General features: G+C 40.0%; 1 protein-coding gene across 1 annotated transcript; it reads right to left on the bottom strand.

The window, feature by feature from the left end:
- Window positions 1-187: 187 nt before the first annotated feature.
- On the bottom strand, window positions 188-14,557 carry si:ch211-117n7.7 (uncharacterized protein LOC751622 homolog). Its single transcript, XM_031284239.2, has 14 exons — window positions 14,312-14,557; window positions 7,205-7,308; window positions 7,002-7,107; window positions 5,779-5,898; window positions 5,600-5,630; window positions 5,452-5,497; window positions 5,016-5,145; window positions 3,838-3,875; window positions 3,674-3,753; window positions 3,484-3,566; window positions 1,586-1,664; window positions 1,327-1,448; window positions 1,085-1,220; window positions 188-794 (listed from the first exon to the last, which is right to left on the bottom strand). The coding sequence occupies exons 1-13, from the start codon at window positions 14,401-14,403 to the stop codon at window positions 1,199-1,201; spliced, it is 1,053 nt and encodes a 350-aa protein (XP_031140099.1). The 5' UTR covers window positions 14,404-14,557; the 3' UTR covers window positions 188-794; window positions 1,085-1,198.
- Between the last annotated feature and the right edge of the window lie 394 nt (window positions 14,558-14,951).

Raw genomic sequence — 14,951 nt, 5'->3', positions numbered from 1 at the left:
AAACATTCAGTATATTCAACATAGTGTTCCTGACACTGAGAGATAGCCCAAATCAGCAGATTTTTTTGTTTAAAAAAAAACACAGAATTGGGGATATTTTACAAAATTAAGTACATTTTAAACACATGAAAACACGTTGAAGTACATTAACTCTGCAAGGTGGCTATCTCCTGCAGAGATTTTCCTGTATGAGACCAATTTAATGTGTTTTCTTGGAACAAAAGTGAAAGGCAGACAGACCAATGCACTGCTGGTTGACAAGGACAGTCATCACATTTATTTTAAGCAAACTGCAATGGCATTTAATCGGATATTCTTTATACTACTAATATATTAAATTATATAAAATGACTCATCTGAATGCACTATATATCCTGTGGTTAAACTGAAAGAACTTCAGAACTCTAAAACCACAGACATTTCCCAGCTGCTGTCCTTGTATTGTTCTGAAATGTCACTGGTACCTCGACATCTTTAAGCCTTGGATTACCAAACTCATTATCCAGTTTTATAGATGAGCATTATCACCACAAAACAATGTCCAGTAGAGGGTACATTTAAATCGCATTTCCAATGAAAATTGCTATTTATGGTTCTGATAATTCAAAATAAATCACCCACATATAGAGGGGGAATCAGCACTTAACATGCAAATTGCAAACAATGCAAAATTTTAACTTATCTATAATTTTGCCTGAACAATTTTTGCATTCATTCTTAAATTAATGAACGTAGAAAAACAAAGAAAATCATAAAAATCGGATTTAAAGTAAATCACATACTTATGCAACATACAGTGAGGAAAATAAGTATTTGAACTGAGGTGGACATTTTAAAGGCAGACTAACAGGTCTTTGAGGGTCAGAATTCTAGCTGATAGACAGGTGTTCAAATACTTATTTGCAGCTGTATCATACAAATAGTTACAAAATTATATATTGTGATTTCTGGATTTTTCTTTTTTAGATTATGTCTCTCACAGTGGACATGCACCTACGATGACAATTTCAGACCCCTCCATGATTTCTAAGTGGGAGAACTTGCAAAATAGCAGGGTGTTCAAATACTTATTTTCCTCACTGTATATGCAGCTGTGAAGACAAAGCAAAAAAATTGAATGTAGTATGTAAAAAATGAAACCAGCGCTCTGCGTCCAAAGTCTGGCAAGGTTTTTCTGCTTCCAGCCATCTTTTCAACATTACAACGACAGCACAAACTTCCTGCAGAGGAGACATGATGATATAGATGTCGTAGAAATAAAACAGATACATATTTGCTGAGCCAGAATATAATCACTTTAAGCCTTATTAGGGTAATGCTTCTCACTTTATGACGTCTGGCAGACCGGGATCTCTATATAAGCCGTTGTGCAGATACCCCTGAGAGCCGTCAAATGACATCAGCTTGACTCGCTCTGCATTCTGGGCACTCACAGCTACCTCATACATCTGGGAGGGAAAAGCAAAGAAAGTTCAGTCTACCACAAACAAAAAGTTATCCAAGAGTAAAGACTTAATCAGCTACAGTTATAAGGAAAATACCATCTCAGTTTACATTGTATCGGATAGAAAGTAGCCAGTAATACCTGCTGAGCAATCGGAAAGGGAACTAAGTGATCGTCCAGTGCATGAAGGAAAAGGATTGGGCTTCTCATTTTTTTCAAACTGCAGAATAACAAAAACACATACTTGCATTTTTAGTGGTAATAACAATAATAATAGCTGGTCAATGTTTGATATTATGCATCATTACCTCCGCCAAGGAGGTTATGCTTTCGGTTTGGTTCGTCCATTTGTTTATTGGTTTGTCTGTTGGCAGGATTACGGAAAAACTACTGGCCAGATTTAAAGGTACAATATGTAACTTTTCTGCATTAAAATGTCTAAAAACGATCATACCTATGTTATATATTTTTTTGAGTTGTGTAGTTACACTATCCCAAATGTTTCCATCAAATGGGAAAACCAGAGAAATCTGTTATTTTATTTTCAGACACGTCACGTTTCATTTAGTCGCCCGTCAGTGGCGTCATATAACCTTTCACCATCTAGTTACTCTTAACTTCCGTCAAAACACGGGCACCCAGATGCTACGTTCGAGAGTAACTGTAAATCATACGTCACAGAAAAAAATACTGGTAACACTGCTTTTTCTGCCAAAATGCATCATTTTGTGATTAATAACATGCCACTTTGCAACACAGTAATACAGCAGAAACTTATTTATTGATACATATCAATACTAATCCAGCTTAATGTTACTACAATGTATGTGCTGGTTGACAAGTAGCTAACATTAATGCTAGCTAATGCTACAACATCGTTCAACACGCTCATCAAGTTATTAGTAGTATGATTGTTTTGACCATGGATAAAAGCAGCACTGCGCTAACCCACGAAAAAGTTCACTAGTAACATTAACGTTAGCTGTATCGATAGACGATTAATCTAATGCTAATTTAGCCAGCTAGCACACTCCGGTCTGCCTGCCTCACTCCCCCGGCACAAAAAGACATCATTCGGGATGATAGCTGACAACACAGCCGGGACATGTAGCAATAGCTAGTTACCGTTACCCCCAGCCGGTGCCAGATGCCTTCGACGCTAACAGCAGTTTAATGAAGCGTCGGGAAACAGAGAATATCAGACCCAGGCATCCTAGTCACAACATCGGCCATCCATAATGTTAGCTAGCTAGCTACGTCTCCGTAAACGCTAACAGTGTTTGTACCGAAAATCTTCTCCCTGCCGAAATTTCACCCCCCTTCGCGTTTAGCTGTCTTTACAGTTAGCTAGCTAAATTAACCCGACAACAGGTGGGTTAATAGTGTGGTAAAACCTGCTAACGTTAGCAGCTAATGTTAGCTTGCTGGCTCACTAGCTAACTGGTCAGTCAGCTACCAATACAGATTGAATCAAGAAAAACGTACTTATGTTGGGGAAGCTGCAGCTATTTTATTAGCATGACATGAATAAACGTAACGTGAATAAACTTGAATGGGTAAACTCGTCCATGAACAGATGCATTCTAATCAACGATAGTGTTTAGCAATAAAAACTCCCATAATTCCACGCAACTTCCGAACATCAAACGTCTGTGTTTACAATCCATTGTTTTGGTTGAGAGACCCCTAGCGGCAGAAAGTTACATATTGTACGTTTAATGAAACCTGTTTGGAAGGGTGGAGCATGGGCCAGGGAAGAACCCATTACATTTGGGAGCGGATCCGATTCACGGGGAGGATACACAAATTATTTTTCCCTTTTTTACCATTGCAAGATAGGACATTTCTGCTGAATTCACGTGGTGTTATAATTGGTGAATAATTGGAAAAAATGAGTTCCCGACTGGGAAAATTCTCATTGCATTAACATTGTGAGATAGAGCTTGCCTTGGCGGAGGTCTGTGCTCTCCAAGCACCCTTCTAGTTTAATATTTAACTGTTGTGTATAGCAAGCATGTTAGCATTTCATGAAAGCTTACTTTTCTTCAGTAGGAAAGACAACCTTGTTGTTTGCCCATGGCTCCGGGAAAAAGTAGCCAAAGCCCGGAAACGTCCAGTAATACTTTAAACAGACAGAAAATAAAACATTGAAAGGTTATGGATAATGTAGTAGCAGTGACATGAAATGAACAAACCAAATATCAAAAGCAATATGTTAGATGAGTTTACCCAAGTAAATGGATGAAGTCGTATCTCCTGTCGAGCACTGTTGAATGCACCCTCCAGCATCACACCATCAAAAACCTGACCTGAAAACAAGGAAATAGTTGTCATGCTCAGATGTTGGAATTATTGTACTCTATTTGCCAAAATTCCCTGGGAGCGAAACCTACCTTGTTCAATCAGTTTTACTGCAGCGTTAGTGGCCACTCTGCACAGAAGAGCATTTTCTGTATAGTTTCAGTTAACAGTTTCCTCTTCAACTTATTCCTGACAATAGAGTTTTACTGCAGCTGTGGGCTAATTTCAATCATTTCTGTCATGAATGTACAATGTCAATTAAATAATTTACTATGCAAGCAAAAAAAATTAAAAGTAGCATCACAACAATTTAAATACCTGTACAGTGGGCGATTTATTTATTCATTTAAAATTCCTACCATTTCTCCTACCAGCATTGTCTAAAAACCTACTTTGCTTTGAGTTTATATCTTATTGCCAGACATGATTGTATTGAATATGGTGAGATCTGTCTGCAGTTTGTATCAAGAGCTGTCTTTAAGACACTGTATTTTCGATTTTCTGAGAATATCTGCTACGGTCATCTTTCCAAACTGGACGTGACCTGCCTCAGTTCAACACCAAGGGCCCTCTTCGACAGTGATAGTATGTACATTTAGTAAGTCAATTACCTAACTAATCTCTAACAAACTAATGTTTAGAGTATTTTTTGTTGTAATTCTGTGTTGAATGCCGGGTGTTTTGCACTGCACTGATTTCCTGCTGAAACATCTTGTGTTTCTGTGTGTGAAGCTCTTTTCTTCATCTGTTCAGCCATCATGCTAACTGCTATAGGTTGTGGCTGTATCTATCTATAAATCGGGATATCTCTGTGTCCCCACACATGCACAGTAGGCTACAGCATATATTTTAATTGTGGTATTTTGTTCTCTGTCAGGTAAATGTACTGTATGTTTTCCTCTGAAGTACAAGTACACTGTAAGTCAGTAATATAGGCCTACAGTTGCATATTAAGTGCTTTGGGGGCCTTCTGTAAGTTATTTTGGAGAACAATGGTTCTGGAGAAAGCTGCAAGCAGCAATAGAGGTGGTGAAGCAATCGGCCTATTCCAAACAAGCACGTTTTGAATGGGCACTGCACTAGTTATATTGATTAAACACGAATAGCAAAAGTGTCATTAAGGTGTACATGTTGCAAGCTTTTTATGAAAAAGGAGAAGCATGCAATGCACTTCCAAAACAGTTACAACAGTGACATGAGCTTTTTTTATTGTGTATTTGTGTGTCTACTTAAAGAAAATGCTGTAGATTGGGAGTTTTTCCTTACTGACCCAGTGCCAAGAGAGTGTCCCCAGATGACAACCAGGCTGTTTCCACTGCGTGCTTTGACCCAGTTGTACACATAGAGGGCATCCGTGGTCAGACCGGCTTCAGTCGGCTCCCCGGTGGAATCTCCAAACCCTGCCAGAGTTTCTCACATCAACTACTGCTCACTGACAGATCACAGAGATGCGGTTCACAGCCACCAGGTGGCAGCCACTCAGAGGACAACCTGCACCAGACACTGACCTTAAATTGAACTGCTGTCTTTTGACTGCCTCAAAACAAACAACTCATCAAGCACGTGAGTGCATTACTCTACAGTAATCTCATGCCTGCAAATTATATTAAATCAATGTGAGAAGGTTGTGTATTACAATCAATAAGAAGGCGTAGAGACGGAAAATATGTTGAAATGAAGAGTCATAAATCTTTATTTTCACCAACCTCTGTAGTCAGGCACCAGCACGTGGTAACCAAGTGCACTCAATACCTGTTGACACATAATGCTTATTTGTCATCAGAATGGCTATTGAGACTTTCTTGTTCTTATTAGACTTTCAAAAGATTAATGTTTGTGTTGGTGATCACTCACTTTTGCAACTCCTATCCGATGAGCGGCTGCCCTGTTGGAATGATTAACAGACAACACAAGTGCCAATACATTGGTGTTTAAAATAAAGAAAAGCAAAGCCAAATGTGTCTAGCTGTGTGGAATTTCTACTTGGCTTATTCAGGGAACAAACTATAGTACAACTGCATTATTTATCATACCTTGTGCCTGTGTTCCCATGAAGATATATAAAAACTGGACTTCCATCCCTTAAAGTGTTCTGGTACCATGCCAAGTCCTTCCCCTGTGCCTCTTTCCACTGACTTTTCGGGAGAGTGTGCCTTGAACAGTTCAGAACAGTGTACACTCACTTAGAGACACAAACAATCACTGGATCATTAAAGACAAATATTAGCCTTTTTTATATCTATGCTAGAAAAAGGAAAAAGAAATGTTGAACTTGGCTTATACTAGGGCTGCACGATTATTGCCAAAATGATAATCACGATTATTTTGATCAATATTGAGATCAAGATTAATTATCACGATTATTTGTTGATTTTAACCAAAACAAATTTTATTGTCACATAGGCTAATTATAACTGCTTTCACATCCATATTGTGCTACATTCCTCCTTTGTTGAAGGATACTATGAAGGAGTATGCCATTTCAGCTGTTGTGCTACCGCTTTTCACACATGCGCGTTTGCCGTGAAAAGATACAGGCAACGCAATTTTCTGTTCACGTTGACAGCGCATGTGGTGCCCAGTATCTACCGGACGAAACAGCAACGTGGATTTCGGTGCCACTTAAATGTCTGCGTTGCGCTCTGATGCTCCAAAACAGACGTTAGAGGCACCAGAAACATCGCTGCATGTCACGCTAGTAAACACTAATAACACGTTACACAGCAGCTAACGTTAGCCTACCATTAGCTACAGTAGTAACTGGATTAAACACGGCTAAAATGCTGACAGCTAAACGGTGTAGTGTGACTGTATTTCACTGTAGAGGATTCCAACAGCGGGACGTACAACAGTCTGCCGCTAAAGCTATGAGCTAAAAGACACAAACTAGCACTGGTCACTGCTGTTGTCTGAAAAACAACACAGACGGGACTAAATGTTGCGTCAACAGGTAAACCTCGGGACCGACTGCTATCATCTGTTGGGGAATTTTGCTCACGTTACTCTGTCCTCTGTGACTGTCTACATCTAAACTAAGCTGCGCGGTGCAGGAAACAACTCTGATTGGCTCATGAAGGCACGTGATCAGACAGTGGTTTACGGAGCTTTGGAAAAAAAAATACGTTGATACGCAGCGCTCTATGAACGGAATGAAGCATTTTAAATATCGCTCGATCACGAGAATTTGATCGTGGGAAGCCAAAATCGTGATCATGATTAAAAGTCGATTAATTGTGCAGCCCTAGCTTATACTCACCATACGCCAAGAGAGATTCCTTCTTCTGATGTTAAGTACATGTTGATGGTGTGATTAAGGGAGAGGTCAGCGGGTCGGCTGAGGTCAACAAAGAACGGCACCCTGACTACAAACGGGGAAAGAAAAGAAGAAGTCAGGCCCCTTTTGGTGAGCAACTTGAGGATTTATAGTACTTCCCAGGGGCAGGGAGAGAATTTACTTACGTCTGTGAGTGTAAACAAGGTGCTGGATTAATTCTGGCAGTATTCTCTGCAAAATGAAGATAACAAAGAGAGCCAATAAGCCTCCTTTCAGCCACCATCGGGACCTGAGAACAGAGAGAGAAATTTTGTATGTGACTACTGACTAGAGCTTAGATCAAGCCCAAAAAAAAAATCAAGCCCGACCTTACCCAAGCCTGTGCACGTTGTGTCCGAGCCCGGCCCGACACATTAACTGTAATTATGAGCCCGAGCCCGATTTAAACCCAACAATTTTTTAATACGTGGGCCGTTATAACTGATGTTCTCAACTACAATTCCAAGTTGTTTGAACTATAGAAATCTGTTTAGAATTACAGTGAGGAAAATAAGTATTTGAACCTGCTATTTTGCAAGTTCTCCCACTTAGAAATCATGGAGGGGTCTGAAATTGTCATCGTAGGTGCATGTCCACTGTGAGAGACATAATCTAAAAAAAAAAAAAAAAAATCCAGAAATCACAATATATGATTTTTTAACTATTTATTTGTATGATACAGCTGCAAATAAGTATTTGAACACCTGAGAAAATCAATGTTAATATTTGGTACAGTAGCCTTTGTTTGCAATTACAGAGGTCAAACATTTCCTGTAGTTTTTCACCAGGTTTGCACACACTGCAGGAGGGATTTTGGCCCACTCCTCCACACAGATCTTCTCTAGATCAGTCAGGTTTCTGGGCTGTCGCTGAGAAACACGGAGTTTGAGCTCCCTCCAAAGATTCTCTATTGGCTTTAGGTCTGGAGACTGGCTAGGCCACGCCAGAACCTTGATATGCTTCTTACAGAGCCACTCCTTGGTTATCCTGGCTGTGTGCTTCGGGTCATTGTCATGTTGGAAGACCCGGCCTCGACCCATCTTCAATGCTCTAACTGAGGGAAGGAGGTTGTTCCCCAAAATCTCGCAATACATGGCCCCGGTCATCCTCTCCTTAATACAGTGCAGTCGCCCTGTCCCATGTGCAGAAAAACACCCCCAAAGCATGATGCTACCACCCCCATGCTTCACAGTAGGGATGGTGTTCTTGGGATGGTACTCATAATTCTTCTTCCTCCAAACACGGTTAGTGGAATTATGACCAAAAAGTTCTATTTTGGTCTCATCTGACCACATGACTTTCTCCCATGACTCCTCTGGATCATCCAAATGGTCATTGACCAACTTAAGACGGGCCTTGACATGTGCTGGTTTAAGCAGGGGAACCTTCTGTGCCATGCATGATTTCAAACCATGATGTCTTAGTGTATTACCAACAGTAACCTTGGAAACGGTGGTCCCAGCTCTTTTCAGGTCATTGACCAGCTCCTCCCGTGTAGTTCTGGGCTGATTTCTCACCTTTCTTAGGATCATTGAGATCCCACGAGGTGAGATCTTGCATGGAGCCCCAGTCCGAGGGAGACTGACAGTCATGCTCCAACAGTGGACCTTTTTTCACCAAGCTGCTTGGCAATTTCCCCGTAGAATGGAATGGATTACAAATGGATCCGAATGAAGAAACTATGAATGAAGCTCCCTCAGCCAAATAGTGTGGGTAACAGATCAAGGCAGCAACATAATCAAAGCCCTGGAACAATATAGGAGACTTTCTTGTCTCGATCACCTAATTAATACGGTCCTTCGCCACGGTCTGCATGCTGACGCAGTGGCCGACAACAGTGCTGCAGATGGGGGAGACACGATGTAGCACAGTTTACCTCACACTAAAGTAAGTGCAGGACATACACCCAGAGCTACGGGAGAAGCTGGAGAGACATAGCTTGAAAAGACACCGACTAACTCAAATACTTGTATTGTGATTTCTGTAACTAAGCCAAACAAGAACAGACTATAATTGAGGGGACTAAGGGACTGTTCGTTATTTAATTAAGGGGCCACCAGAGGAGTTTTGGGACCTTCAGTAAAAATAGACCTGTCCCTCCCTTCACCAGCATTACATTTTGGATGACCCTCCAAAATGATTGGGAGAAAAGGGATGGCCCTCCCCAATAATTTATTGTACTGGTTTGCGCTTGGCAAAGATGTACAGATTCCCATTGTTTTTTTACAGCCATGATGTATGTGACTAAACCTCTTCATTCTCATCTGATGCATTCTCATCTGATGCATCCCACTCCTCGGTTATGGTGGTGGCCATTTCAGTAGATTTACTCACTAACATTGTTGTGGAAACACAATAAGCATGGAAACTAAATGCACACTTCCTGCATTACTGCATTACTTCAAATACTAAGTTACTCATCTAGTAAACTAGTATTCACATGAAATAAAACAACAAAACATTGAGACCATTCAGAAAAGCACACTGGGTAATTCAACACTGGTTGCTATGGACTCGTCACTAGGCTTCCTCAGTCATTGTATATTTTAGCATAGTTAAGCTTGCCAAAGCTTAACATTATCCAAAACTCCATTTCTAAGATGAGCGTCAATTTGGGAGCTTGCATGTTACCACTCCTTCCTTCTCAAATGCCTTGAAAAGGCTGTCGTTTGCACATTTTCACAAATAATCACAAATAACCACTGGGACCAAAAGGATATACCTCCCGTCTCATGCCTTTCCGGCTGCCGGCTGGTGCTGTCTGCGGCCCGAGTTTCGGCTTTTCAAAATAGAAGCTTGCGTCTGGTCAGCTATGTTTTCATACGGTGTTTTGGATGTTTTTGAACTAAGCAGTACGGCAATCATGCTAATGAATAAAATTATTTTTTCAGCAGATGTCTTAGTTACAACACGATTGAGCTAGCAAAGCAGTTTTGTGTTTATATGTGCAACCGGGATTTATTCAGTTTGGGTAATCCCATGGTCTCTAAAGCTATAGGTCTGGCTGACTAAACAGGGAGGGATCCATCTGCTAGCGATAGGGGCCGAGACTGAGAGAGCTACATGGAGCTACATGGATAAATATTCACCAAACAAGCCACTTTGAAATTTTGCTCTACTCATGAATACAAAAGTTGGGTGACCCTTCCCCGTAGACTAAAAAAAATTGGATGACCCTCCCCTCAACAAAGAATAAAAAGACATGACCCTCCCCTATTTTCCTCCGGTGGTCCATTCCATAAATACCGAACGGTACCTAAGAGCACTGTGCATCACCATCTGTTACTGTAATTTAACAATAGTTATTATTGATTACTGGTGATTTTTAAATCCCCTCTGTGGAGCCAGACCAGCTGACACTCTCTGAGCAACACATGTCCAGTCTGAACTAGTGTCACAACACCAAATCAACACCACAGCAACACTGGAGAGGTTTCACTTCCCATCCACTTAACATGACTTCAGCTGCAACTCTCCTTCATTTCAGCTGCACAAGTTTTTGGATGACTCAGCGATTGTGAGATGCAAGAGGTGGAAATAAGAATCATTTTGCTGATTCAAATCACAATTCAGTTCAGAGTCGGAGTCAATCGTCATGTTTCCATGAACGTATTTTTATGCGCATTTTGAAGTATCACATTAGAAAATTTTGATGGAAATGGCAAAATAAAAAAAAATAAAAAACTTCCTCAAATTCGCAAATAAGTTTTTACGCTCGCTTGAGGTGGTTTTTGCCTTTTTCAAAAAAGAGTTAATGCGCAAAATGGGAGATGGAAACAGCTTTGCCGAATAAGTTGTGACGTAGCGAACGTGTAACTCACATGACAATAGTCCCAGTATCCATCGGATGGAGGAAGGATCGGGATATGGGTCCCATCCAGTGCGCCGTACACTTGTGGCACAAGGTGCATAGTGGAGTTGCGGTGCGCTATAGCCTGTGCCTCAGCCACGTCGGGTAAATTGACGAATTGGTTCAACAGCTTCAATCGTGTGGCCCTGCACACAGCGGTGAGCGGTTGTCTGACTGACACCAAATGTCTCTGCCACAACCCTGTATTCTGTACAGGTGGCCAACTTGTACAATGCTACCTCTCTCCATTTAGCCAAAGAACGTAGCTTCTAAACTCTTTGATTTAGCAAGCCGGTTTGCAATCTACAACCATGCATAACATCAACTTGTGATTAAACTAGGCTTTGTGTAGTCTAGTTTCTAGTCTCTAAACCAGTTAATGGAAACGCTTCTAATTCGCATTTTATTTTTTGCAACATTTTAAAAGTTTGCTTAAAATTTGCTTGACAATTAGATGAAACATGACTAATGACTGACTAGTCTCGCATTGCCAGACCTTCCTCCACAGCTCTGCACAGGAGGGTCTGGCTAGTCCACACAATATTCCGAGATGGGAGAAAAACGTGCTCTTGTTTATTGGCATTTCTTTAAAGCAATCACTTTTCGTCACTAAGCGCCGGACGGAGCCCTGGTGCTGCTGCAAAATAGCCTCGGGAAGGAATTTGTTTTGGTGGAACGTGTACGTTCAAAAGTTGTTTTAGTCGGAAAACAGCAGAAAACTCAGATTGGACAGATAGTCTAGGTAGCTGTCTGGATTTACCCTGCAGAGATCTGAGGAGCAGTTAACCATAGTCACTCATAAATCGACCGGAGTTTAAATTCCAACACAAAGAAAGCGGAAGGTACCGGACCTCCACCCAAAAAGAGAGACATCCAGCAGAATTTCCGGCGGCACCGGAGCAATCCCAGAAGTGGAACGTCGTATAGAATACTGACTGACTGAAGTTCTGGTCCATTCACTGTTCAGATGTGCTTCAGTGTGTATGCCAGTAAGGAAACGCAGCACCATTCAAACGACAGATGAACACGGGAATGTACACTCAAGCCCATTGGCATGTACAGAGCTGCTCCGCACATGTCCTATCAGTCTGTGTTGCAGCATTAATATGGGCGAGAAGAACTGAATAATCTAATCAAGAAGGCAGGCTGTCATTGGAGTCAGTCTTGACTCTCTAGAGGCAACAGCAGAAAAAGATGCTATTCAGACTATTGTCAATTATTGGACAATACATCCCACCCCCTTCATTAACACTCTAATCAGCCAGAAGAGCCCTTTTAGTCGAAGACTGATTTCACCACACTGCTCGAGGGAAACATATAGGTCATTTATTTCCACAGCCATCAAACTGTCGCCTTATCTTTCCAAAGTTAACACTTTTACTTTACTATTCACTTCTAAATCTTTTCTAGAAGATGTCCAAAAGTTCATACCAGATTTTTTAATGAATGCACAACTGCAGTGTGATGTAGTGCAACGTTTGTATAACTGGACAACCATTTTTCTACTGTAGTATTTTTGAAAATAATTCATGTAACTTATCTTTTAAGTTTACTACCAAAACTCTGAATATGAAAAAAAGAATTCATGACTTTTACTGACGTTTAGAGATATTTACAATCCAGTCCTTGACCACACACACATTAAAATTCCATAACACTTCCTTGCTAGCCTAGGAAAACCCTGACGAACTTCCGGCAAATTTGAGATTTGCTCTGCAAGTCAGTCTGGCCAAGAGCCCATTCATGCCCATTGTTTACATTCAACATGCCGGCCACCGAAGTGCAGCAACCCGTTGATACTGCTACGTCACCCGGATCGTTGGTCTGATTGAAGGTGGTGACGCCCCTTTGGAAATGGGCTGTGAATGAACTTTCCCAGACCCACTCTCAGTTACAACTTTCATGCATGAATTATGAAAACCTAAGTCATGATTTTTTTTCCGCAAGTGTTTTTATTCTTCTTTAGGCATGAAAAAAAAATAGTTGAACTTTTTTTTTTTTTTTTTTTTTTTTATAAATACGCATTTTTCAAGGAGTTTTTTCCACTCAGGTGGACTGCATGTGTTTGATTTATTGAAATTTAGAAATATGTATTTAACAAACCAATAAATATAATGATCTGAAAACTATAAAATAATGTTTTTAATGGTGTTAAACTAATGTTTTCAAGTATAACATATTCTAATACCGTTCAATAAAATACAACGTTGAACTTGAACCTGACTCATAACTCCACAGACCCCCCCCATTGAACTGTATATTTTTTGTTTTTGTTAAAGAAACTACAAATTACATTCCAACAACACAAATTAATTGATTTTCTGCCAAAACAGTTACAGCAGATTAAGTATTTTGCAATTTATTAATTTATTTAATTTTAATTTATTTTATACCTTTATGCAAATAAACCAAAACCCATGCATATGCATAGAAATTGCGTTTGAATTGCTGTCCACTGTAGTGACCACTATGTGCGAAAGGGTTAAGTGTCCCTTCCACTTTTGTTGTTCACTTGTTTAATACACATTTCCTGCATTTAAAAAAAATATATATATATAATACACCCTTTGCCCCCCACACAATTCCAGATGGTTACAACAAAGTCCTGGATGGAGGATGTGAGTTGTTTAATATATTAGGGTGTTCTATCACTTTTGTATCATTTTACTGCTACATTGTTCATGACCGTGCCCTACTACAACCGAAGAAAAAAAATATATCAATCCATAAATCAAAGCATTTACACGTCTTGTCACAGGAGGGTGCCATTCATGTTTTCATCTGGTACATATCACTTCTTATTTAATACATGCTAGGTTAATTAAAACATTTCAGCTCGTGGTCCCTATAACAGAAATGCAATCATAAACTATCTCCAAAATATATAACTTAGTTGATCAGGAAGTAGTGGTACTGGCGATAACACAGGCAGAGAAGGACTTCCTTTCTATCGCGACCTGAGCACAACCCTTTAACGTAAAAGTAACTGCCAAAGGAAACTAATAAGTCAAGTTAACGATTGTGTTGACTTCCCGTCGACCAAGCAAGGTTTTTGTTCTGGGTCAAAAAAATTTTTAAAAATATATTTTTTGTCACTTTTTCCGATGTTTTAGTCGATTTCTTCTGCGCCTTTTGGACGTTTTTGTAGCTTTTTTTATGACATTTGCCATTTTTTTCAACGTTCTTTTATCATTTTTTTTCTTCAAATGCTATACAATTGAATAAAACACCCAAATTCAATTAAAGTAGTGGACTGATCATTCATTTTACTTGTAAAGAGCGTCGTAGGGAACCATTGAGGTTATTTTTTGACACTTTGGTTGAAAGAAACCCAAATTGTTTGAAAATGGGTAAAATCTGACCCGAAGTCAACAGGAGCGTTAAGTAAATTAAGCTAACTCACGGTGTCCTCTCCTTCTGGACTCTAGCAGAGCTCTGAACTTTGTTGCCTGCGGAGGATATACCATCCTGTTTGACGACCCTCTTCCTCGCCATGTAATGTCACGTCAGTATTAGTTAAAGTACTTTAATATTTATTCCAACCTCTGGCCCAGTTACGCAGTTTATCTATCACTTGGTTTGTAACAGCTAACACAAAGTTTGATCAAAGTGCAGTTTAATCGCGCGGAAGGGGAGGTACCTAGGATTGTTAAGGTAGCACTGCTTGACATGTGTAAAGCACAACATATGTAATATATGACGCCACCTTAAACACAGCACAAACAGTTCACCAGCCTTTATTTCCTGTCATTTAAAAAGACTCCTGCAATGCAACTAAAACAGCTGTTTAATTACACAAATCACATTATAAAACTGCAAACATTTTGCAAGGTTAATGCAATCTCAATTGTTTTTAGTTCAATTAATGTCAGACATAAAAGTCAGTAGAAAAATAAATCTCTCTCACACACACACACACACACACACACACACAGAGAAAAAGTAAAACACCACAAAAACAATTACAAAGTCAAAACACTGTGCAGACTGCTGTGCCAGAACAAGAGTAAATTAAGGCTTTGATGAGTATGAAAATGCTGTGA

This window comes from Sander lucioperca, chromosome 15, assembly GCF_008315115.2.
Source record: "Sander lucioperca isolate FBNREF2018 chromosome 15, SLUC_FBN_1.2, whole genome shotgun sequence".
Classification (NCBI taxonomy): Eukaryota; Metazoa; Chordata; class Actinopteri; order Perciformes; family Percidae; genus Sander; species Sander lucioperca.
Note: the sequence above shows the minus strand (reverse complement) of the source record. Positions and strands in the feature narration are given on the sequence as shown.